The sequence below is a fragment of the Oncorhynchus mykiss genome, chromosome 9 (genome assembly GCF_057628025.1).
Source record: "Oncorhynchus mykiss isolate SJ-2025 chromosome 9, ASM5762802v1, whole genome shotgun sequence".
Classification (NCBI taxonomy): Eukaryota; Metazoa; Chordata; class Actinopteri; order Salmoniformes; family Salmonidae; genus Oncorhynchus; species Oncorhynchus mykiss.
The window spans coordinates 22,885,677-22,912,995 of record NC_143030.1 but is presented as its reverse complement, the minus strand read 5'-3'; the positions used below and the strand labels follow the sequence as shown (position 1 = coordinate 22,912,995).

At 42.2% G+C, this 27,319-nt stretch overlaps 1 protein-coding gene and 1 non-coding gene across 3 annotated transcripts in view; both read right to left on the bottom strand.

Moving 5' to 3' along the window:
* LOC110531692 (kin of IRRE-like protein 1) overlaps positions 1 to 26,027 on the bottom strand; it is a 36,853-nt gene extending 10,826 nt beyond the window's left edge. The window contains exons 1-6 of one of the 2 annotated variants that reach the window (XM_036987526.2): positions 25,420 to 26,027; positions 3,408 to 3,557; positions 1,626 to 1,775; positions 1,222 to 1,379; positions 789 to 939; positions 260 to 365 (exon numbers count right to left, since the gene is read on the bottom strand). In XM_036987526.2, the coding sequence (XP_036843421.1) occupies positions 260 to 365; positions 789 to 939; positions 1,222 to 1,379; positions 1,626 to 1,775; positions 3,408 to 3,557; positions 25,420 to 25,465 (761 nt within the window). In that variant the 5' untranslated portion in view covers positions 25,466 to 26,027. The remainder of the gene's footprint in view (positions 1 to 259; positions 366 to 788; positions 940 to 1,221; positions 1,380 to 1,625; positions 1,776 to 3,407; positions 3,558 to 25,419) is intronic. The other variant, XM_036987525.2, reaches the window with a different exon arrangement.
* Positions 26,028 to 27,003: 976 nt separating this feature from the next.
* On the bottom strand, positions 27,004 to 27,077 carry trnar-ucu (transfer RNA arginine (anticodon UCU)). The gene has a single exon. It is a non-coding gene; the product is annotated as a tRNA-Arg (tRNA).
* Positions 27,078 to 27,319: the final 242 nt, after the last annotated feature.

The following is a 27,319-nucleotide window of genomic DNA, read 5'->3' as shown; positions in this document are numbered from 1 at the left end:
CTTCAAAGTAGCCACCCTTTGCCTTGATGACAACTTTGCACACTCTTGGCATTCTCTCAACCAGCTTCATGAGGAATGCTTATAGTAAAAATGAATAAAAAATCTTGAATGAGTAGGTGTGTTAAAGCTTTGGACTGGTACTGTAGATAAACACAACTATCCAGCCAGACTAATGCACAGCTAGAGAGAGAGGCAGGTGGACATATACTGGAGACAGACAGAAAGGTGAACAGATACTGTAGGTAGCTAGAGGACATACATGTATCCCATGATAGGAGGGTTGGCGGAGGCGGCGCAGGTGAAGGTAACTCTGTCCCCCTCTAAGACGGAGCGAGGCTCGATGGACAGTGTCACCGTAGGGGGGTCTGGAAAGAGAGGACACACGGGGATAATGAGGCACACCGACAACATAAGCAAATAACAGAGAGAAGGAGAGAGGAGGGGGGCAGAGAGGAAAAAGAGAGGACCCCCTCAAGAACCCCCTCAAGGGTCCTGGGCAGTGATCTAAGTGATGTACTGGTTTTCATTAGGAGCTGTTGTCTGTGAATAACATCAGATATTCAGTCATCACAGTCTGTCATAAGAACTATGTCAAGCTAAGGGGAAGGTTATGAACAAGTCTTCATCGAATTCCTTTGAGGGTGACTTACGGTGTACGTTGAGGGTGACTTACGGTGTACGTTGAGGGTGACTTACGGTGTACGTTGAGGGTGACTTACGGTGTACGTTGAGGGTGACTTACGGTGTACGTTGAGGGTGAATTACGGTGTACGTTGAGGGTGACTTACGGTGTACGTTGAGGGTGACGGTGGTGCGTTTCCCGGCGGGGATAGCCAGGTTACTGGCCACACAGCTGTAGTTCCTCCCTGTGTCTGTGTCCACTGGGTGGATGGGCAGGAAGCTGTGGGTCGTCACCCTCTTCCTGTCCGGGAGCACCTCCTGATGGAGAGAGATGGAGGGAGGGAAAGAAGGAACGAGGATGGGAGGGACAGAAATGGTCAAGAGAGGGGTAACGATGGACTCAAGAGACGACAGCCAATACAACGATGAGAAAAGGTAGGAGTAACAAAGTCAGTCACTGTGTGTATGGATTTGAGTGAGTGTGTGTGTGTGTGTGCGTGCATGCGTGCGATATGTACGTGTGTGTGTATGTGTGTGTGTGCATGTGGGTGTTATAATACTATGTGTTTGTATGTGTACACGCTTGTTTCATTGACTCACGGTGGTGCTGACTGCTCCATCTACAGGGATCCCATCTTTCTGCCACTCTATCATGGCAGGGGGCTTGGCCCCGCGGGACACACAGCTCAGGTTATAGTGGTCCCCTGCATTCAGCAGCACCTCAGGGGCCCCGTCTATCACTGGGTCATCTGGGGGGACTGGAGATAGGACAGGGGGGTTAAACACATGCATGTACTGAAATACACACGCATACACACACACAACCACACAAACACACACACAACCACACAAACACACACACAACCACACAAACACACACACAACCACACAAACACACACACAACCACACAAACACACACACACACACACACACACACACACACACACACACACACACACACACACACACACACACACACACACACGCAGTTGCTGTATCTTACTGAGGACGGTGAGTTTGGCTCTTCTCGAACGTAGCGCAGCGTCTGGGGCCTGACACTCGTACAGGGAGTCATCAGACAGTTCAGATGAGATGATCTCCAGGTTATACTGGCCCAGCTCCTGCACCCGCAACACACGGTACCTCGGCCAGGCTGGGGGGAACGGAGAGAGAGTCAGACATAGGGACAGTCAGTGGAGGCTGGTTAAACGATAAATGAGCAGGGCAGGCTCATTTGGAATGTATTTAAGGTAATGATAAACAAAGAACACAACCATGCACATATTCGTATGTATGCGCTCTCTCTCTCTCTCTCCCCCTCCCTTCCCCCCCTTCTATTGCTCTCTCTTCTAGCGCTCACACAGCTCATGTGGTGCTATACATTCTTACCAGCAGGTGGCAGCCATGCTCTCTTTCACCAGCAAGAGAAAAGAATGCATGCATTATGACAACAACGTTTTGGAGGACTCCAAACGGACAGAAATGCTGGTGAAGATTTCATGTCCTTTCTCTTCACAAATAAATGCCATCGGAATCATTCTGTCACAGTAGAATGCACTGTATGTATATCCATATGCTTCAAATGAGCTTAGCCTCCCATAACCTTGTGTGTCCTTGTACCTGACATATCATGTGTGTCTGTATGTTGTCTATGCATGCATTTGCATGTGAAATGTCGAGAGAGCGAAAGCTTATGAAAGGGAGAGGGAAAGAGATCAAGGCAGCGAGGGAGAGAGAGAGCGAAGGAGCGAGGGAGAGAGGCAGGGTGAGAGAGAGGGAGAGAGGGAGAGAGGGAGAGAGGCAGGGTGAGAGAGAGGGAGAGAGGGGGAGAGGGAGAGAGGCAGGGTGAGAGAGAGCGAAGGAGCGAGGGAGAGAGGCAGGGTGAGAGAGAGCGAGGGAGAGAGGGAGCATGTGTATGATGGAACCAGTGTTCATTCACATGTTTCTATTTAAAAGCTTTGGCTTGAAGCACTGAACCATTACAGTATCAATATGATTGAAAGAGAGGGAGACAAAGAGAGAGAGAGAGAGAGAGAGAGAGAGAGAGAGAGAGAGAGAGAAAGAGGGAGAGAGAGAGAGAGAGAGATAGAGAGGGAAAGGAATGGTGAGAGGACAGATGAAGAGGAGCAGCAGAGGAAGGGAGGGAGAGAGAGAGAAATGAGAGAGTGTTTGAGGAAAAGCAGAGACAAAGAGAGGGAAGAAGAGCGAGTGTGAAGGAGAGGAAAAGAGCGGCAGAGGGGGGAGAGGGGGAGAGAGAATGAAGAATCAGTGAGGGGTTGAACAGAGGCAGAGAGAGAGAGAGAGAGAGAGAGAGATAGAGAGAGAGAGAGAGAGAGAGAGAAGGGGAGATAGAGGGAATGAATAGAGGGAGAAAGAGGGAATGAAGCAGGAAGAGAAAGAATGTGAGAAAAGCAACGAGTTTACATTTTTTTGTATTTTCAACAAGCCTTATTTCTTACAGATAGAACATGTGTGTTTGTGATAGAGATAGGCATAGGTATAGAGAAATTGATGGACAGATAGAGAGAGAGCCTGGCATAGAGAAAGAAAGAGAGAGACAAAGAGGGAGAGAGACAAAGAGAAAGAGAGAGAAAGAGGGGGAGGGTAGAGATAGAAAGAGGGGGAGAGGTGGTAGAGAAAAGGTAAACTCCACAACAGCATAGAATGACAGACAGGGCGATATACAGAGAGGCCTTGTAAGCAGGGCGACTATAAATGATGGGTGTTGGGTGTTGTTGGGTGTTGTCAGGGGGGAGGAGAGGTCTTAGAGTTGTTGTAGTCTCACCCCTGAGGTCCTCTCCGATGCCCAGGGCCAGTCCATCCTTGGTCCACTGCACAATGCCCGAGTAGTTAAACACAACACAGGACAGAATCACCCTCTGGCCCAGCACCACCGACTGGTCCGCTGGCTCCTGGGAGAAACGCGCTGTCCACACTGGGGTAGGAGAAGGAGGGAGGGAGGAAGGGAAAGGGGGAGCGAGAGGGAGAGAGATGGGGGGGAGAGAGAGAAGGGTGCATAAGCATCAATACAAACCTATAACATCACATTTTGTTACAAGCCCACAGCTGTGTTGTTGTTAGATTGTTGTTACAGTAGATACCTACAGCGTCATTATACACAAACTGAGAATAAACTGTTTAAAGGGGCCATGTAGAGACAGAGAGGTGCATTTCACTCATTGGAGTTTTTGTGGTAAAATTAGTAGCTAGGCCTAAAAGTTAAATTGTTCTCCAGCTACTACGATCTACAATTTCTGATGGTGTGTTTGATATGGTTTCTCGTTCTCCTTCAACTGAAGACAAGGATAACTAGTTGGAGATCGAGGGAGCATTAAGACATCGAGACATAGAAAGATTAGGAAAATAGTGAGAAAAAGATTTCAACAATGGAGAGAGGAGATAGAGGGGGAACGAGGGAGTGAGACATGAGCTGATTCAGGAGGAGAAGAGAGGTAGATTAAACCCTTACGATTTAACCCATAGAGTCTCACCCCATCTCCCAGTCCCTCATGGCTTCCCTGTCTTAAACCTCTCTTTCTAGCTTTGTCTTGCTCTCTCTTTCTTTCTCTTTCTCTCTCTCCATTCCTCCCTACAGTATGAGTCATCTCCCAGGCTTCCTCTCTCCCTCTCTCTAACATCTAACTACAGTACATGTCATTGTCTCTACTCCACAGGGCTGTTACAGCTCTACTGAGAGCCACCATAGTTCTTTCTGCAATGTAAACCTGTACTGTATTCATCTGATGAAGTGTTGTGACTGCTTGTCCAATCTGAAAAAAGTTGTGTTCCATGGTACATAATGACATACGCTGTAATTAAACTGCTCATCAAGACCGCTAAACAACGAGAGACTGACAATCCAAGTCAGATTTATGTTGAGCAGTCTTTTGGTTGTGTTGTTGTGTTTCTGTTGTCCGTCTCTCTCTCCTTCTCCCTCTGAATGTACCGTATACATACAGTGTAATGTACTGTTTTCTTGACTGGACTGGTAAACAATGAAAGAATGGCAATCGAATTGCATTTCTGTCTCACTTATCTGTGATGTTTCTCCCCTCCCTCTGTCTCGCTCTCTCTGAATGTGTATCGTTTTTATTAACGAATGCATGAAATAACACATATGAAATCACAAAGTTACCAAAAAAGTGTTAAACAAATCAAAATATATTTTAGATTTTAGATCAAAGTAGCCACCCTTTTGCCTTGATGACAGATTTGCACACTCTTGGCATTCTCTCAACCAGCATCACCTGGAATGCTTTTCCAACAACAGTCAATCAATCTCGTTCTTGGTCAAATAGCCCATACACAGCCTGGAGGTGTGATGGGTCATTGTTATGTTGAAAAACAAATGATAGTCCCACTAAGTGCAAACCAGATGGGATGGCATATCGCAGGCAGAATGCTGTGGTAGCCAATCTGGTTAAATGTGCCTTGAATTCTAAATAAATCACTGACAGTATCACCAGCAAAGCACCCCCACATCATCACACCTCCTCCTCTATGCTTCACGGTGGGAACGACACATGAAGAGATCATCCATTCACCTACTCTGCGTCTCACAAAGGCACGGCAGTTGGAACCACAAATCTCAAATTTGGACTCATCAGACCGAAGGACAAATTTCCACCGATTGAATGGCCATTGCGTGTGTTCCTAGGCCCAAGCAAGTCTCTTCTTCTTATTGGTGTCCTTTAGTAGTGTTTTTTTGGCAGCAATTCAACCATGAAGGCCTGATTCACACAGTCTCCTCTGAACAGTTGATGTTGAGATGTGTCTGTTACTTGAACTCTGTGAAGCATTTATTTGGGCTGCAATTTCGGAGGCTGGTAACTCTAATGAACTTATCCTCTGCAGCAGAGGTAACTCTGGGTCTTCCTTTCCTGTGGTGGTCCTCATGAGAGCCAGTTTCATCATAACGCTTGATGGGTTTTGCGACAGCACTTCAGTTCTTGAAATGTTCCGCATTGACTGACCTTCATGTCTTAAAGTAGTGATGAACTGTCGTTTCTCTTTGCTTATTTGAGCTGTTCTTGCCATAATATGGACTTGGTATTTTACCAAATAAGGCTATCTTCTGTATACCACCCTGAACTTGTCACAACACTGATTGGCTCAAACGCATTAAGAAGGAAATAAATTCCACAAATGAACTTTTAACAAGGCACACCTGTTAATTGAAATGCATTCCCGGTGAACACCTCATGAACAAGGATGCAAACTGGTGAGGGCCCAAAAAGGTGACACTTGTTTGTTGTTACACTGAAACATACAAAACATCCCTGCTAGGGGGAAATGCAGGTTTTAACTAATTAAACAACAAATTATATGATCTACATGATCTGTCTCTGTGTGTAAAATAAAAAGTGGTTAATGTGAACCTAACTCACAGCTACAACATGTAAAGAAAGCAATCCAATGTTATTTGTTGCCTAGACTTTACTGCAAATGACACTCGAGTCTTGAGAAAAAACAATCCACTAATATTGCAGTTAGCCATGACAGCCTTTATAATAGAATGCTTGTGACCACACACATCTAAATATTGCACTTGGGGAAAACACATCTTAAAGTAGAAATAGAATGAAACAAACAGACATTCTATTTTTGTTCTATTATAGTGGCCACTACAGCAGACATCGATCAAGTGCACAAGGCTACATGTGTGCAAAAATAACGTTCACAGAGTTTTAAAATATATAATCTCCCCTCACTCACATGTGTTACTGTCAAGTTCAACACAACACATACAATATATTTGGGCTACACTGCACATTATTACATTGGACACTGTCTGCCTGTGGACATCTGTTCTACAATGTGCCAGCAGAAGTGAGAAAAAGGGAAAGTGTGTTGTGTTCCTTTCACCTCTATAGAGGCATCCAGTTTAAGCCAGGCCCAGCTCCAGCTACACTTGGACAACACCTCATTTACACCTACTTCTCTCATACTGAAAATTAACCACATACTGTAGAGGGAAAACATTAGTTAACAGGTTTGTTAACAGGTTAGTTTGTTAGTTAGTCAACATTTCACACAGATTGCCAGGGTACAGTAGTCATTTACAACATTAACAATGTCTTCACTGTATTTCTGAACAATTTGATGTTCATGTGTTTTTCTTTCAAAAACAAGGACATTTCTAAGTGACCCCAAACTTTTGAACAGTAGTGTCCATATATACAGTTGAAGTCGGAAGTTTATATACACCTTAGCCAAATACATTTAAACTCAGTTTTTCTCAATTCCTGACATTTAATCCTAGTAAAAATTCCCTGTCTTAGGTCACTTAGGATCCACACTTTATTTTAAGAATGTGAAATGTCAGAATAATAGCAGAGAGATGTAACGACCATTGGTGGAAGAAGGTGAGGACCAAGATGCAGCGTGGTAAGTGTTCATCATTATCTTAATAAACTGAACACTAAATACAACAAGGAACAAAAGAAACAACCGAAACAGCTCCGTCAGGTGCAAAACACCCTAAAAAGAAAATACCTACCCACAAAGCCCATGTGGGCAAGAGCTACCTAAGTATTGTTCTCAATCAGAGACAACGACAGACAGCTGTCCCTGAGTGAGAACCATACCCAGCCAAAAACAAAGAAATACAAAAACATAGAAAAAAGAACATAGAACGCCCACCCTAGTCACACCGTGGCCTAACCAAAATAGAGAATAAAAAGCCTCTCTATGGCCAGGGCATGACAAGAGAATGATTTATTTCAGCTTTTATTTCTTTCATCACATTCCCAGTGCGTCAGAAACTTAAATACACTCAATTAGTATTTGGCAGAATTGCCTTTGCATTATTTAACTTGGGTCAAACGTTACGGGTTGCCTTCCACAAGCTTCCCACAATAAGTTGGGTGAATTTTGGCCCATTCCTCCTGACAGAGCTGGTGTAACTGAGTCAGGTTTGTAGGCCTCCTTGCTCACACACGCTTTTTCAGTTCTGCCCACAAATTTTCTATAGGATTGAACTAAGGGCTTTGTGATGGTCACTCCAATACATTGACTTTGTTGTCCTTAAGCCATTTTGCCACAACTTTGGAAGTATGCTTGGGTCATTGTCCATTTGGAAGACCCATTTGCGACCAAGCTTTCACTTCCTGGCTGATGTCTTGAGACGTTGCTTCAATATATCCACATAATTTTCCTACCTCATGATGCCATCTATTTTGTGAAGTGCACCAGTCCCTCCTGCAGCAAAGCACCCCCACAACATGATGCTGCCAACCCACGTGCTTCACGGTTGGGATGGTGTTTTTCGGCTTGCAAGCCTCCCCCCTTTTCCTCCAAACATAACGATGGTCATTTTGGCCAAACAGTTCTATTTTGTTTCATCAGACCAGAGGACATTTCTCCAAAAAGTATGACCTTTGTCCCCATGTGCAGTTGCAAACCGTAGTCTGGCTTTTTTATGGTGATTTTGGAGCAGTGGCTTCTTCCTTGCTGAGCGGCCTTTTAGGTTATGTCGATATAGGACTCGTTTTACTGTGGATATATATACTGTTTCCTCCAGCATCTTCACAAGGTCCTTTGCTGTTGTTCTGGGATTGATTTGCACTTTTCACACCAAAGTATGTTCATCTCTAGGAGACAGAACGCGTCTCCTTCCTGAGCACTATGACGGCTGCGTGGTCCCATGGTGTTTATACTTGCGTACTCTCGTTTGTATATATGAACGTAGTACCTTCAGGCGTTTGGAAATTGCTCCCAAGGATGAACCAGATGTGTGGAGGTCTACATTTTTTCCCGAGGTCTTTTTCTGAGGCACTGAGTTTGAAGGTAGGCCTTAAAATACACCCACAGGAATACCTCCAATTAACTCAAATTATGTCAATTAGCCTATGAGAAGCTTCTAAAGCCATGACATAATTTTCTGGAATTTTCCAAGCTGTTTAAAGGCACAGTCAACTTAATGTATGTAAACTTCTGACCCACTGGAATTGTGACACAGTGAATTATAAGTGAAATAATACGTCTGTAAATAATTGTTGGGAAAATGACTTGTGTCATGCAGTAAGTTGATGTCCTAAACAACTTGCCAAAACTATAGTTTGTTAACAAGAAATTTGTGGAGTGGTTGAAAACTAGTTTTAATGATTCCAACCTAAGTGTATGTAAACTTCTGACTTCAACTGTACATACATATATACTGTTGTATTAGCCATGTTTTCATACTGCTTTCTTGATAAACAATGAAAAAATCACACATTGTTTCTCGCTCTCTCTCACTATGTCTTTCTGAATGTACTGTATACTATACATACATAATATATGTATATACTATATGTTCTTTACCCATACTGCTTTCTATTTCGGTGGTCCTCCTCCTCCTCCCCCTCCTCTTCTGGTTGGAGGGGGTTTAGAGCCACACTGTCACAACCAATTTATCACATTAAATATCAGTCCTCTAGCACTTTCACTCTCTCTCCCCAGTTCCCTCTCTCTCTTGCTCTCTGAACCCTCCAGCGTTCCTCTGTAGGTCCTCATCTCTCTCACTTTCTTAACAACTGGCATATGCCTGCTCATCCCTCCATGACCCCAAGTCTGTCTCTCTAACTTCCTCCAAGTCTCTTTCTTTCTATCTCTCCCTTTCTCATGTGTGGGCATACTGTACCCCCTCCAAACCTGATTGAATGTGTGCGATTCGAGGAGGTAGCCTACAGTATGCCTGATATCATGAAAAACACAGTCATGTGTAAAACATGTCCTGGACAATAATAGCAATGGCTTCTGACAGAAGCAGAACATAAACGATTCCAAAGAGAAAGAACAAATATCATGTTCATACAAACAACGTGCATTTGTATGTCTAGCATAGGCCTACAACATGTAAATCACAGACGAAAATAGAAAAGAGCAGTGGTCCTAGACTTGAGCCCTGTGGCACACCACATTAAAGAAAAGGCTGCTTCGAAAGTGACAATATCAATGTGATCCACCATTAGTCCAAATGAAAGCCATGGAATGACTACGAAAACCTCTAAATTAGGCTCTTATCCAGTCAAATCAAATCAACGTAGCTCGCTAGAAATACTATCTGATCTGTTAACCTCCTCTGTCCACTGAGTATAAGGCTAGAACTAACCAAACAGCCCCAGGGCAGACAAGGCATCACTCCCTTTACCTTAAACACCACTGGACAAGGTATTCCCTTCACTGTCATCCAAGAAACCACAAACAAGATCCACACTGGGACTATGGGGAGGCTATTTCAATAGCTTGACAATGAGAGCACACAATACCTTCCCAAGTCATGCTAGGCATACATTAGGGGCAAACTGAAAATACGGTCCATATCAATATGTTATATGGTCTGTGTATGGCCATACTACTTACTCATATAATTATTCAATGTGTGTGTGTCTGAGTAGGAGACAATGAGAAAAAAAGCTATAGAAAAAGAGCAGAGAGAGAGGTAGATAGGAAGAAAGAAAAGACAGAAGAGAGAGAGAGAGAGAGAGAGAGAGAGGTAGATAGGAAGAAAGAAAAGACAGAAGAGAGAGAGAGAGAGGTAGATAGGAAGAAAGAAAAGACAGAAGAGAGAGAGAGAGAGAGAGAGAGAGGTAGATAGGAAGAAAGAAAAGACAGGAGAGAGAGAGAGAGAGAGAGTGTGAGAGAGAGAGAGAGAGAGAGAGGTAGATAGGAAGAAAGAAAAGACAGAAGAGAGAGAGAGAGAGAGAGAGGGGTAGATAGGAAGAAAGAAAATACAGAAGAGAGAGTGAGAGAGAGAGAGAGAGGGGTAGATAGGAAGAAAGAAAAGAGAGAGTGAGAGAGAGAGAGAGAGAGAGAGAGAGAGGGGGGGTAGATAGGAAGAAAGAAAAGACAAGAGAGAGAGAGAGAGAAATAAAGAAAGAGAGGTAGATAGGAAGAAAGAAAAGACCGAAGAGAGAGAGAGAGGTAGATAGGAAGAAAGAAAAGACAGGAGAGAGAGAGAGAGAGAGTGAGAGAGAGAGAGAGAGATAGGAAGAAAGAAAAGACAGGAGAGAGAGAGAGGGAGAGAGAGAGGTAGATAGGAAGAAAGAAAAGACAGAAGAGAGAGAGAGAGAGAGAGAGGGGTAGATAGGAAGAAAGAAAAGACAGAAGAGAGAGTGAGAGAGAGAGAGAGAGGGGTAGATAGGAAGAAAGAAAAGAGAGAGTGAGAGAGAGAGAGAGAGAGAGAGAGAGGGGGGGGGTAGATAGGAAGAAAGAAAAGACAAGAGAGAGAGAGAGAAATAAAGAAAGAGAGGTAGATAGGAAGAAAGAAAAGACCGAAGAGAGAGAGAGAGGTAGTTAGGAAGAAAGAAAAGACAGGAGAGAGAGCCTGAGAGAGAGAGAGAGAGTGAGAGAGAGCGAGAGAGCGAGAGAGAGAGAGAGAGAGAGTGTGTGAGAGAGAGTGAGAGAGAGAGAGAGAGAGAGAGAGAGAGGGGTAGATAGGAAAAAAGAAAAGACAGGAGAGAGAGAGAGCGAGAGAGAGAGAGAGAGAGAGAGAGAGAGAGAGTGAGAGAGAGAGAGAGGTAGATAGGAAGAAAGAAAAGACAGAAGAGAGAGAGAGAGAGAGAGTGAGAGAGTGAGAGAGAGAGTGAGAAAGAGGTAGATAGGAAGAAAGAAAGACAGGAGAGAGAGAGAGAGGTAGATAGGAAGAAAGAAAAGACAGGAGAGAGAGAGGTAGATAGGAAGAAAGAAAAGACAGAAGAGAGAGAGAGAGCTCTTGAATTCTTCCATTATGTGGGTTATGCTGCAGTGACAAATTTAGAGTGTCCTGATTTCCTTGAGTCAGTGATCCCCAGATACCATCGAGAGACTCCGAGTACCCTGACCGCACAAAGACATGGTCACAAAGATCCCTGAACGCACACACACACACAGCTTCACACACACACGCAAGCACGCACACACACACACACACACACACACACACACACACACACACACACACACACACACACACACACACACACACACACACACACACACACACACACGGAGCCCTTAGGAAACAGACACATGCACACACGAACACACACACAACTAAACCTCTGCCACACCTATGACCAGTGACCACATAAAAATAGCATACCCTGTCAACACACACACATAAACACACACGTCAAACCAAACATCGACCACATTGACTGTCTATCTATAACATGCGGTCGAATAGACACATCATGGTCACCAAACCCTATCCACACAGACGCAACGACAAGCCAAGCCCTGCTGTCAACAAAGCCACATTGACACACCACAGCCTGAGCACATAGTGAAATGGTACGAAGAGCTGCAATTAACACCTCTTGTGCCTGACAATCCCTTAATCTGAACAACAACACAACATGTTACAGACTTGCCCTATTAGCTGTGTGTGAAATATTGTGTGAAAACTGTTCCAGCCACCCTGCTAAGAGGAATGCCATCAGGACAGATAACATTCGTCTTTAATTGCTAGAGAGGATGCCCTCGGATATCTCACCACATATATGTCATGACGTTTTACTGTCTCCTGAGCCACAAAAGGCTACAGTATGATGTCATGACGTCAGGGCTTTGTCTGATGTGCCTGAATGAATTGAGTGCATTTCATTAATCCTTTTAAAGCAAGAACGTTTGATAAAATGAAATTTATATGGATTTGTTAATCAATCTAATTATCTCTATCTGTCTATCTATCTCTTTATTGCTCCCTATCTATCTATCCCTCTCTCTCTCCCTCTCTCAATCCTTCTACCTTTCTCTCCCTCTTTCCACTCTAGCCAATCCTGCTCTGTCGTTGGATCACAGACATCACCATAGCAACAGCTGACGTCTAAAGTAACTGCCCCCCAAAAAGTTTTTGTGTGTAAGTGTGTGTGCATGCATGTGTGTATGTCTGTGTGTATGTGTTTGCGTGGGTACATGAATGTGTGTATGTGTGTGTGTGTGTGTGTGTGTGTGTGTGTCTGACGAAACCCTCCCTTGTGTCTGATACACCCATTTTCTGCAAACCATTAATCATGACCTCATCCCTCGACCTATCCAATTAATTGTCCAGCCCGCTTTTGTCTCTTTCTCGCTTTCATTCTCTCTTTGTTTCTCTTTCTCTCTCTCTATTCCCTTTCAGCTCATATTATCCAAGTTCACTATGTTAACCATTCAATATTGAATACGTCTCTCCTATATGTGGACAGCAGTTGGTGATATTTAAAATGCAGAACAAGCAAAGAGGTGGAAGCGTGACAAAACTGTGATGAAGATGAGGATGAGGGTGAGGATGATTATAGTTTTGAGGATAAGGGCACAATGAAATAGTTAGGAGTGCAACTGTTGCTGCCTGACACCACCTGAGTTTACCTGACAATAACCACATGGAGAAATGGCAGACTAGACGGGGCATAACCTTTGCAATGGTAATACTGCTATATGGCTATAAGGATAGAGGGAGAGAAAGGATAGATGAATGGAAGGATAGAGGGAGAGAAAGGATAGAGATAAAGGATAGAGGGAGAGAAATGATAGAGGGAGAGAAAGGATAGAGGGAGAGAAAGGATAGAGATAAAAGATAGAGGGAGAGAAAGGATAGAGATAAAGGATAGAGGGAGAGATAGGATAGAGATAAAGGATAGAGGGAGACAAAGAATAGAGATAAAGGATAGAGGGAGAGAAAGGATAGATGAATGGAAGGATAGAGGGAGAGAAAGGATAGATGAATGGAAGGATAGAGGGAGAGAAAGGATAGAGATAAAGGATAGAGGGAGAGAAAGGATAGAGATAAAGGATAGAGGGAGAGAAAGGATAGAGATAAAGGATAGAGGGAGAGAAAGGATAGAAATAAAGGATAGAGGGAGAGAAAGGATAGAGGAATGAAAGGATAGAGGGAGAGAAAGGATAGAGGGAGAGAAAGGATAGAGAGAGAGAAAGGATAGAGAGAGAGAAATGATAGAGATAAAGGATAGAGGGAGAGAAAGTTTAGAGGGAAAGAAAGTTTAGAGGGAGAGAAAGGATAGAAAGAGAGAAATTATAGAAGGAGAGAAGGGATATAGGAATGAATGTTTAGAGGGAGAGAAAGGATAGAGGGAGAGAAAGGATAGAGAGAGAGGAAGGATAGAGACAGAAATGATACAGGAAGAGAAATGATAGAGATAGAAAGGATATAGGGAGAGAAAGGAGAGAGACAGAAATGATATAGAGAGAGAAAGGATAAGAGGGAGAGAAAGGATAGAGATAAAGGATATAGGGAGAGAAAGTTTAGAGGGAGAGAAAGGATATAGGGAGGGAAAGGATGGAGGGAGAGAAAGGATATAGAGAGAGAAAGGATAGAGAAATGAAAGGATAGAGAGAGAGAAAGGATAGAAGGAGAGAACGAATAGAGGGAGAGAAAGGATAGAGATAAAGGATAGAGGGAGAGAAAGGATAGAGAGAGAGAAATGATAGAGATAAATGATAGAGGGAGAGAAAGTTTAGAGGGAGAGAAAGGATAGAGAGAGAGAGGATAGAGGAATGAAAGGATGGAGTGAGAGAAAGGATAGAGGAATGAAAGGATAGAGGGAGAGAAAGGACAGAGATAAAGGATAGAGGGAGAGAAAGGATAGAGAGAGAAAGAATAGAGGGAGAGAAAGGATAGAGATAAAGAATAGAGGGAGAGAAATGATAGAGGGAGAGAAAGAATAGAGATAAAGGATAGAGGGAGAGAAAGAGTAGAGATAAAGGATAGAGGGAGAGAAAGGATAGAGAGAAACAATAGAGAGGGAGAAAGGATAGAGGGAGAAAAATGATAGAGGGAGAGAAAGGATAGAGAGAGAAAGGATAGAGGGAGAAAGGATAGAGGGAGAGAAAGGATAGAGGGAGAGAAAGAATAGAGGGAGAGAAAGGATAGAGGGAGAGAAAGGATAGAAAGATAAATTATAGAGGGAGAAAAAGGATAGAGAGAGAGAAAGGATAGAGGGAGAAAAAGGATAGAGAGAAAGGATAGAGGGAGAGAAAGGATAGGGGGAGAGAAATGATAGAGAGAGAAAGGATAGAGGGAGAAAAGGGATAGAGAGAGAGAGAGAAAGGATAGAGGGAGTGAAAGGATAGAGAGAGAAAGGATAGAGGGAGAAAAGGGATAGAGAGAGAGAAAGGATAGAGAGAGTGAAAGAGGGACCATGCTGCCATCATGTTAGTCAATACACAAAGGTGACTGGCCTGAGGTGGAGAAAGAACAGGGGGAAGAAAAGGAGAAAGAGAAAGAGGCATTGTGTCCATTTTTCCCTTCTGTCTCATCTTACCTCTTTATCCTCCCCTTTATCACTCGTAGACCCCTCTCTTTCCCTGTCCCTTTGTCACCATGTACCCCCGGTTCCTTTCCGTTCTCTTGCTTTCTTTCCTTTGTCTGTCCAGTGGCACATACTAAGAAATAATCATGCCTTCCCTCCCTCAGTCTATCTCTCCATCTCTTTACATTTACCCTCTCTACCTCTCCACCACTCCTTCTATCTTATTTATTTCCCTTGTTCCCTCTCTTTATTCCTCGCTCCCTCTATCCATGCAGACCCTGGTAAAATGGTTGCCATAGAAACAGATTTATTTGGAAATGGAGGGAAGATAATTATTTCCTCTCTCTCTCCATTTGTCGCTCTGTGTGTATGTGTGTTTTTTCTCTCTGTCCTCTTCTCTGGGGCTAATCACCCATATTTCACATCTCAAGTGCTTTATTTGTATTGAACCACCATTACAGACATTGTTACCATGGCTACAGCCAGTGAGGACCACTGACACAATGATAGACCCAGTGGCCATGGCAACACCTTGTGATCAGTGTAGGGTAATATGGTAATTCATGTTCAAAGTGTCTGACACATTACGGGACCAGAGGAATACGCCTGGGTTTTTCACAACCCTTCTCCTTAAAATAAGCCAGCCTCGGCCCTCCATTGTGAAACGAGCATGTGAATGAGTGACAAAAGAATACTTGAGGGTAACCAAGGGTGACTACCACGGACTACCAATGACAGCTTCTAACCCTGATCAAGGGCTACGCAATCCACAAATATCAAATTTGGTTGTTTTATACTAAGCTAGATCCTTGTTCTAGAATATTGTAATTCAAAATCTGAATTAGGTAGCAAAATCAATACTGTTATGAATCAATATTTCACCACAGTGGTTTCCAAACTATGTTTTGTTGTGGCCTACCCTATGACCTACCACATAAACAAACAATATGCTGTATCCAGCCAGACCTCAGTCTATCACCGCGAACCGCCCATACCTTGACCTACCCAACTTAAGAGAAACACTGATTTAACTATTCAAATAGCCGAGGTTCTATGTTCAGTGCTTTCCATAACTCATGCTCTTCAAGGTCTACTTTAATTCAATCCAGTTCAATCTAATTGTATTAGTATGTCGCTTCTTACAATGTCATCCGTCACAAACAATCTAATAAAAGCTGGGGCCTTGACCCCTGGAGTGATGTTAGGTTACATATTCATGGGCCAGGCCACACACCCCTGGATCACTAACATCTGCAGGCTGTCGAGGAGGAGGTGTACGGCTATAGCAACACACTATGTAAGGGGCTTAATAGCAAAGTGCCGACCTACAGGTGTGTATCATTGCAAAATTGAAGGAATTCTCAAATGAAAGTCTACTGTAAACTCAATAGTTTAACAGTTACTAGTGAAATGTTTACACGTCAACGAGCGCCTGTATGGAATTTATGTGGATAAGCTGTATGTAACCATATCCTTCTCCCCCCTAAAACATTATCTGGTTATCCTGACTATTTCCCCGCAGGCTAAATGGCTGTACGGATAGCAGTGTAGACCAGCCAATAAGCTTATTAGTTAGTTGGCTAGCTGTAATGTTGTTATTGTAGAGAGGGAGAGAGAGATGGATGGAGCGACACAAATCTCCCTCCCCTTCTCGAGGAGAAACTCAGCGAGGGAGAAATGAAATGACATCATCACCCGTCGGCCACATTCCTACAGGGGGAGGAGGGAGGGAGGGATGGAGGGATGGAGGGATGGAGGGAAGGAGGGAGGGGGATTGGGGGACAGTGGGCGAAGAGGGGGAAGGGGAAATGTCTAAAACTTTTTAGGAGAAAAACACGACCCACAACAGCATTGAATCCCTCTCGTGTGTGTGTGTGTGTGTGTGTGTGTCTCTCTCTCTGTGTGTGTGTCTTCAGTACAGGGTTTCTGTACTCTTCCTTTATCATGTGCTCCCTCTTTTAATTCATGTGCTTCTTCTGACCCCTCCCCCTCTTCTTTCCTCTCCTCTCCACTGACTAAAGGAATGTGAGAACCACATCTGGAACTTATTAGAGAATGAGAGGGAGAGAGAGAGAGAGAGAGAGAGAGAGAGAGAGAGAGAAAGAGAGAGAGAGAGAGAGAGATAGAGAGAGAGAGAGAGAAAGAAAGAAAGAAAGAAAGAAAGAAAGAAAGAAAGAAAGAAAGAAAGAAAGAAAGAAAGAAAGAAAGAAAGAAAGAAAGAAAGAAAGAAAGAAAGAAAGAAAGAAAGAAAGAAAGAAAGAAAGAATGAGAGAAAAAGGCTGAGGGGTAAATGGAAATAGAGGGAGAGGGGAAAATATTTTTAAAAGTATGAAGGGACAGATAGAAAGACAGAGAAGGGAATCGAGCTTAGCTAGCAGAAAGAAGGAAGAGGAGAAATGGAAGGACGGAGAGAAGGGAGACAGAAAAATGGAGGGAGGGAGAAAAATGAAGAGGAGTTTCAAAAGCGATTAATGCCAATTAATTCTAGTCTAAGCCAAGGCATGTGCAGAGGCATCTTCCAAGGACCCAGAGCTCAGGGAAGGAGGGAGAGGCCTCAGATGTGGGTTAAAGAATTCTGATCTGAGCATAGCCCTTTGAACTCGCTCTTCCATATTCTCTGTGAATGAGGTGTGTGTGTGTGTGGGAGGGGGGAGGGGGGGGGGGGTGGAGTGTATGTGGCTAGCTGTCCCCACAGAGGAGCCAGTCAGGCTTGAGTAATCGTCCCTTTCTCTCCCCCTGGTCCATCCCTCCTCTTTCTCTCTCGCGCTTTCTTTCTTTTCCTCCCCCCATCCCCCACTACAGCCACCCACCAAAAAACTATAATCGGTCTTGTTCTGGCCCCCTCGACTTTACCCACCTGCCCACCAGACCACCCCCACTACCAGTGACCCCCCTCCCCCCCACGCCCTAACCACAACTTTTTGTCACCCTTCCCCCACCCCCAAAATATGCTCGGGCATAATGTAGACACAGTTTGAAAACATGGCAAAGAGGCTGAGTCATAAGTGATAAACTTGGCTCTTTCTCTCTCGTTCTCTTTCTGTTTCTATCACTTTCTTTCTCTCTTGCTCTGTCTCGCTTTGTGGGAACAGAGAACATATTAGGAGAATGTTTTCGGAACTCCATTTGTTCGCCAAGTTTAAACAGATGATAAATGTAGTAGAGGCTTTAACTCCTACTGCTATATGACTTTGAATTATCATAACCGAATGGCTGGCTGTAATGTTGAGCTACACAATGTGTAATATAATTTGTTACAGTGGTTTAGATCAGTTTATATATTAGTATGAAGTGGACAATGAGCCTCATCTAATTTGTAGCTTTTGTTTTTTTCTAGAACAAACATGCTAATACAGTCATACTATTATGACAAATAGTTTTACCAAACAAACATGCACTAAAGCATCAAGTCACATTGTGTTGACAGTGAAAGTAACATTGTAGCACAGCCATAACTAATGTGCCAAAAATGTTAAGCATTCCTTGATTACATTCTGGAATTGGGAGTATGGTTCAAAACCTTACAGATGGATCCACATTATGAACAGATCTACATTATGAACAGGTCCACACTATGAACAGATCCACATTATGAACAGATCCACATTATGAATAGATCTACATTATGAACAGGTCCACACTATGAACAGATCCACATTATGAACAGATCCACATTATGAATAGATCTACATTATGAACAGGTCCACACTATGAATAGATCCACATTATGAACAGATCCACATTATGAACAGGTCCACACTATGAATAGATCCACATTATGAACAGATCCACATTATGAACAGGTCCACATTATGAATAGATCCACATTATGAACAAGTCCACATTATGAACAGGTCCACATTATGAATAGATCCACACTATGAATAGATCCACACTATGAATAGATCCACACTATGAATAGATCCACACTATGAATAGATCCACATTATGAGTAGATCCACACTATGAATAGATCCACACTATGAATAGATCCACACTATGAATAGATCCACACTATGAATAGATCCACACTATGAATAGATCCACATTATGAATAGATCCACATTATGAATAGATCCACATTATGAATAGATTCACACTATGAATAGATCCACATTATAAGTAGATCCACACTATGAATAGATCCATATTATGAATATGTCCACATTATGAATAGATCCACACTATGAATAGATCCACACTATGAATAGATCCACATTATGAATAGATCCACATTATGAATAGATCCACATTATGAATAGATTCACACTATGAATAGATCCACATTATGAGTAGATCCACATTATGAATAGATCCATATTATGAATATGTCCACATTATGAATAGATCCACACTATGAATAGATTCATATTATGAATATGTCCACATTATGAATAGATCCACATTATGAATAGATCCACAATATGAATAGATCCACACTATGAATAGATCCACATTATGAATAGATCCACACTATGAATAGATCCATATTATGAATATGTCCACATTATGAATAGATCCACACTATGAATAGATTCATATTATGAATATGTCCACATTATGAATAGATCCACACTATGAATAGATCCACAATATGAATAGATCCACACTATGAATAGATCCACATTATGAATAGATCCACACTATGAATAGATCCACAATATGAATAGATCCACACTATGAATAGATCCACATTATGAATAGATCCACACTATGAATAGATCCACAATATGAATAGATCCACACTATGAATAGATCCACATTATGAATAGATCCACACTATGAATAAATCCACATTATGAATAGATCCACACTATGAATATATCCATATTATGAATATGTCCACATTATGAATAGATCCACACTATGAATAGATCCACATTATGAATAGATCCACACTATGAATAGATCCACATTATGAATAGATCCACATTATGAACAGATCTACACTATGAATAGATCCATATTATGAATATGTCCACACTATGAATAGATGCACACTATGAATAGATCCACATTATGAATAGATCCACATTATGAATAGATCCACACTATGAATAGATCCACATTATGAATAGATCCACATTATGAATAGATCCACATTATGAACAGATCTACACTATGAATAGATCCATATTATGAATATGTCAACATTATGAATAGATGCACACTATGAATAGATCCACATTATGAATAGATCCACATTATGAATAGATCCACATTATGAACAGATCTACACTATGAATAGATCCATATTATGAATATGTCCACATTATGAATAGATGCACACTATGAATAGATTCATATTATGAATAGATCCACATTATGAATAGATCCACATTATGAACAGATCTACACTATGAATAGATCCATATTATGAATATGTCCACATTATGAATAGATGCACACTATGAATAGATGCATATTATGAATATGTCCACATTATGAATAGATCCACACTATGAATAGATCCATATTATGAATATGTCCACATTATGAATAGATGCACACTATGAATAGATCCACACTATGAATAGATCCACACTATGAATAGATCCATATTATGAATATGTCCACATTATGAATAGATGCACACTATGAATAGATTCATATTATGAATAGATCCACATTATGAATAGATCCACATTATGAATAGATCCACATTATGAATAGATCCACATTATGAATAGATCCACATTATGAATAGATGCACACTATGAATAGATTCATATTATGAATAGATCCACATTATGAATAGATCCACACTATGAATAGATCCATATTATGAATATGTCCACATTATGAACAGATCTACACTATGAATAGATCCATATTATGAATATGTCCACATTATGAATAGATGCACACTATGAATAGATCCATATTATGAATATGTCCACATTATGAATAGATCCACACTATGAATAGATCCATATTATGAATATGTCCACATTATGAATAGATGCACACTATGAATAGATCCATATTATGAATATGTCCACATTATGAATAGATCCACACTATGAATACATCCATATTATGAATATGTCCACATTATGAATAGATCCACATTATGAATAGATCTACATTATGAATAGATCCACATTATGAACAGATCCACATTATGAATAGATCCACATTATGAATAGATCCACATTATGAATAGATCCACATTATGAACAGATCCACATTATGAATAGATCCACATTATGAATAGATCCACATTATGAATAGATCCACATTATGAATAGATCCACACTATGAATAGATCCACATTATGAATAGATCCACATTATGAATAGATCCACATTATGAATAGATCTACACTATGAATAGATCCACATTATGAATAGATCCACACTATGAATAGATCCACATTATGAATAGATCCACATTATGAATAGATCCACATTATGAATAGATCCACATTATGAACAGATCCACATTATGAATAGATCCACATTATGAATAGATCCACATTATGAATAGATCCACATTATGAATAGATCCACACTATGAATAGATCCACATTATGAATAGATCCACATTATGAATAGATCCACATTATGAATAGATCTACACTATGAATAGATCCACATTATGAATAGATCCACACTATGAATAGATCCACATTATGAATAGATCCACATTATGAATAGATCCACATTATGAATAGATCTACATGTGATTCGAACTACACAGTTGCATGAGCTACATGTTCCATTTTATTTATTTTTTAACAAAATTTGCAAAAACATTCAAATGGGATATATAACTGATAAGGGTTGGTTTCTTTGGTCAGTAGTGTGTGTGTGCGTGTGTGTGTGTGTGTGTGTCAGTAGTTGTGGCATTGTTCACAAGGACAGAGCCTGACAAATGGACAAACGTTGCACCTGCACTGAGGCCTTTGTTATAGCCAGCACTTCAAGCAGTCTAGGTAGGAACAGTAGCAACAGCAAGTTGCAGTGTCGCAAGATTGGGAGGTGTAGGTCTACTAACAACAATAGCATTTTCATGAATTATAAAGAGTCTTTGTAGTTGAATGGTTAACAGCACATTCATTTACCTTCAAACCATGTGAAATGTCGGTTACGAAAACTGGAAACATAAAATAAAAACAACATAATAGCTTGTATCTTCAAGTGTTTTGAGAACAGTGTATTGGACTGGCAGTTCAAAGAGTATGGCCTACAAATACATGATGAAATGGTGACATTGCACTTTGGCATAATGAGCACAGTGTGTGAGACAGTTTACAGCCATGCCACAAACATAACATAGAGACATGTATGCTATGTTACATAGTGTGCGTGTGTGTGTGTGTGTGTGTGTGCGTGTGTGTGTGCGTGGCTTGTAGCAGAGCCACTTACACTATATGTACAAAAGTATAAGGACACCCCTTCAAATGAGTCTATTCGGCTATCTCAGCCACACCCGTTGCTGACAGTGTGTATAAAATAGAGCACACAGCCATGCAATGTCCATAGACAAACATTGGCAGTAGAAAGGCCTTACTGAACAGCTCAGTGGTGAACAGCTCAGTGACTTTCAACGTGGCACCGTCATAGGATGCCACCTTTCAATAAGACAGTTTGTCAAATTTCTGCCCTGTTAGAGCTGCCCCGATCAACTGTAAGTGCTGTTATTGTGAAGTGGAAACGCCTAGGAGCAAAAACGGCTCAGCTGCGAAGTGGTAGGCCATACAAGCTCACAGAACGGGAACAGAATCGTCTTTGGCAACACTCACTACCGGATCCCAAACTGCCGCTGGAAGCAACATCAGCACAATAACTGTTCGTCGGGAGCTTCATGAAATGGGTTTCCATGGCCGAGCAGCCACACACAAGCCTAAGATCACTGGCGATGGAACCCTGACATGTTCACCGGAAGTGCTACCTGTCCCAGACCTGCTGTTTTCAACTCTCTAGAGACAGCAGGAGCGGTAGAGATACTCTTAATGATCGGCTATGAAAAGCCAACTGACATTTACTCCTGAGGTGCTGACTTGCTGCACCCTCGACAACTACTGTGATTATTATTATTGGACCATGCTGGTAATTTATGAACATTTGAACATCTTGGCCATGTTCTGTTATAATCTCCACCCGGCACAGCCAGAAGAGGACTGACTGGCCACCCCTCATAGCCTGGTTCCTCTCTAGGTTTCTTCCTAGGTTTTGGCCTTTCTAGGGAGTTTTTCCTAGCCACCGTGCTTCTACACCTGCATTGCTTGCTGTTTGGGGGTTTAGGCTGTGTTTCTGTACAACACTTTGAGATATCAGCTGATGTAAGAAAGGCTACATAAATACATTTGATTTGATTTGATGTGCAATGCTAAGTGTTGGCTGGAGTGGTGTAAAGCCCGCCACCATTGGACTCTGGAGCAGAGGAAATGCATTCTCTGGAGAGACAGTCACACTTTACCATCTGGCAGTTCGATGGACAAATCTGGGTTTGGTGGATGACAGGAGAACACACATCATCCCAATGCATAGTGCCAACTGTAAAGTTTGGTGGAGGAGGAATAATGGTCTGGAGCTGTTTTTCATGGTTTGGGCTAGGCCCCTTAGTTCCAGTGATGGGAAATCTTAACACTTGATGACAATTCCCCCGTGCACAAAGTGAGGTCCATACAGAAATGCTTTGTTGAGATTGGTGTGGAAAAAATTGACTGGCCTGCACAGAGTCCTGACCTGAACCCCATCGAACACCTTTGGGATGAATTGGACCACCAACTGCGAGCCAAGCGTAAACGCCCAACATCAGTGCCCGACCCCACTAATGCTCTTGTGGCTGAATGGAAGCAAGTCCCCACAGCAATGTTCCAACATCTAGTGGAAAGCCTTCCTAGAAGAGTGGAGGATGTTATAACAGCAAAGGGGGGACCAACTCCATATTAATGCCAATGATTTTGGGATGGGAATGTTCGACAGGCAGGTATCCACATACTTTTGGTAATGTAGTGTATGTGCACTGATGGATTTATGAGAGAGAAAACTGGACACATCATGCATTCAGCATGTGGCAATGAGTCCAGGAGAAACATCACTGCAAAAAAACAACTGGAATTGGTATGATTGTGTGTGTGTGCGTGCATGCGTGTGTATGTGCATGTGTTAGTGTGTGTGTAACCGATGTGAAATGGCTAGCTAGTTTGCGGGGTGCGCGCTAATAGCGTTTCAATCGGTGACGTCAGTCACCGTCACTCGCTCTGAGACCTTGAAGTAGTTGTTCCCCTTGCTCCACAAGGGCCGTGGCTTTTGTGAAGGGATGGGTAACGATGCTTCGAGGGTGGCTGTTGTCGATGTGTGCAGAGGGTTCATGGTTCGAGCCCAGGTAGGGGCGAGGGGCGAGGAGAGGGACGGAAGCTATACTGTTACATATGCGATTGTGTGTGTTAGTTTGTGTGTGCGTGGGTTTGTGTATCAGCTTCATTCCATGTGTGAATGTGATGTATGTGTGTAATGACTATTCATAAGGAATACTGTTTACAGCAGCCACAACATAGGTAATTTGTGAGTTGGATTAGGCAGTGAAAAAGTAATACAATACTAACATTGAGTTTGTAGTTAATAACTAGTAGCCTAATATTGTGTATGGATGTTGAGAGAAGGACAAAGGAGTAGCTCTGGCCTATAGCAATCTAAAAAGAGACACATGGATGACATCATCCTATAGACTTTTCAAACACGCCCCCTACCTACAATATGATAAAGTGGTCGGATGGTCAGTACCTGCGCGTGCCTGCACATCCACAGCACACACACTCTCTTACTGTCACACGCACAAGGTAGACAATGAAAAGGGAGGGTTGCCTTGTGCCGTGCGCGTGAGCACGAGGAAGATGTCATCTAACAGGTAGCCTGAGAAATCACTTTACCCTTGAGCAATTGTCTCCTAGCAACTACGTTATAACAATAGCCTACCTGTCATTACTCAGATATGATATCTAGACGACATTAGGGGTATTATAGTTGCAGCTATGTTGGCCATACCTCGTCTCCAGTGTCCGTGGTATGTGTGTGTGTGTGTGTGTGCGTGCGTGTGTGTTATTAGGCTATACATATCACAGGCACCAATAAAATATGGCAAGCAACGTTTGAATGATTGAAGCAAGCCGTTCCCACATTCCAATATCGAGCACATTTGGTCACTTTAGACGTGCACTGTCATTCAAATCACATCCTTTCTGTCTAACATCCTATTTGAATAAAAGGCTATAGGCTACCGAATGCACAGGACTAAGGTCATATTGTGGATACTAGGTTCTTGCACCAATCAGGCCATGATCATGTTAGACACACGCACCCCATGAAATAGCCTACCACACACTGCGGCGCATGTAATGACAAACTCATCGCCATACACTCTGAACAATTGAACATCTACCTCTCTCTCTCTCTCTCTCTCTCTCTCTCTCACGCGCGCGCACACACGCACGCACACATTCACACACACACATCTGAAGCGAAACTAGAATAACTTTTCCCCTCATCAAGTTTGAAAGCCTTGGTATTGTTCGACAACATGAAACAGTGTGTCATTGATTAGGGAAGGTAACAGGGAAAACCCTAATCTTACCACGGTGAAAACTCAACGCCAAACTCAGGAGCAAAAGCCGCTGCATGGTTCAGAAGACCAGTAAGTCCGTTAGCTCAATTCTCCGTGAGGGCAGCATTAAAAATCCTAGTTGGATTCTATTCACCAGTATAGGGTAATTGTAATCCTTCCAATTAATATATGACGGTTTTCTTCGTTCTCCACCTCCCCTTACTGCTTTTTTTTGTTGCGGTTTACAACATTTCTCCGTTTTTCCTCCTTTCCCCCTTTCCGTTGTCCGCTCTTTCGTGCTCGGGCGATGGTCCGTTTACTCATTAGCGACGCATTCCTCTCTCTCTCTCTCTCTCTCTCTCTCTCTCTCCCACTCTCTCTCTCCCCCCCCCCCTCTCTCTCTCTCTCGTCAGCGCCACAGCACACTCCCCTCCTCTTTCTAGTCTGAATCTCGCGTTAGATGTTACCGCTATTAGATGTGCATTTCTTTGTCACCAGAAAACAACTAAAATACATTGTCCGTGTTTGTTGAATTTTGAATCATCATTATCTCTGTATTTTTATTTGTAAGAGAGATGGAGCAATAGGTTGTAGATCTAATGACGTGTCATGGTTATGGACGTGACTAGTTGAATCATACTGTAAAGCAAATCATTCTGCATTCATTCTGCGTGACACAACCACGTTCTGCCCCAAAAGTGACAGCATATGTTGCTTCCTTTCCCTCAATTTAATGATGAAGGCTATACAGATGTGGAGTTCACTGTCACTGCTGAGTCTGTGTAGTGGTCTATTGGGCTATTGCTCTCATGTTCCCATCCCTCGCGTTGCTTTAAAGTATAGACCAGTGTTGGAGCGCCCTCAAGTGCACTGACTCCTGAACTACTCCCCAAACAACTGGAGCAACTATTAAAATACCTTCACACGGATGCACCTCATAAAAACAACAAATTCAGCTACACTAATTTGTTCACTGAAACATTTACCGCTATAATTATGATTCCAGGCATTGCCATCATTACAGTGTTACCTTGTTTGATCCGTTATTGCAAGAGCAAAAGCCGCTGCATGGTTCAGAAGACCGAGCAGAAGACTGCTCATTCAGTAGACTGGTATTGATATATTTTTCCTAAATAAGTGGTTCATTTTCTACGATTACTCAGAGATGATTTACTTCAGGAAAAAAATATATAGGCTAGGGATGGATTGTTTGTGCGGTTAAATAAATCTGTCAATAGTATCATGGGATTTAAAAAATATATTTTTATAATATAGGCCTAGCAAGAATTTCCTTTGATATTGTAATGCTAAATTAGTGGTCGAACATACAGTTCTATCACGTAAAGAACAAATAAAATGAAGCATAAAAATATGTACTTGTGTGTTTCTTTTATATTAATTAAACGCCAGATGATACATTTATATCATTATTAGTATATATATATATATATTTAAGTTATGGTGTATAGAGATGTAGTGAAGTGCAGCCCTATATTTAGAATACTTATTAGAAGGATGCTTTGATTGAAATGGTGGCTGCAATTTATTATGGAACAGCATTCATTTTCTGTAATAAAAATTTCGCAGGTCTGCCGTGAAGCATCAAGAGTGGCACATCTCTGCCGGGACTCGAACCCGGAGCCTCTGGATTAGAAGTCCAGCGCGCTATTCCATTGCGCCACAGAGACTGCGGCGATAAACGTGATCCTGGTCAGGTTTAGATATTCACATCCCTCTAGGTCGACGCTTTCTGCATCTTTCTCGCATCAGCACCACCCTCCGTCGACATTTGAGTTCGATATGAGAGACCGTTAGAGGGCGCTGTAGTAAGCTCTCTCTTCAATGGACTTCATAAATGGCGATGGTGTTCATTAGTGACATGCAGAAAATGCTTTCTATTTAGGCTTTAATCAAATGCGCAGTGCAATAA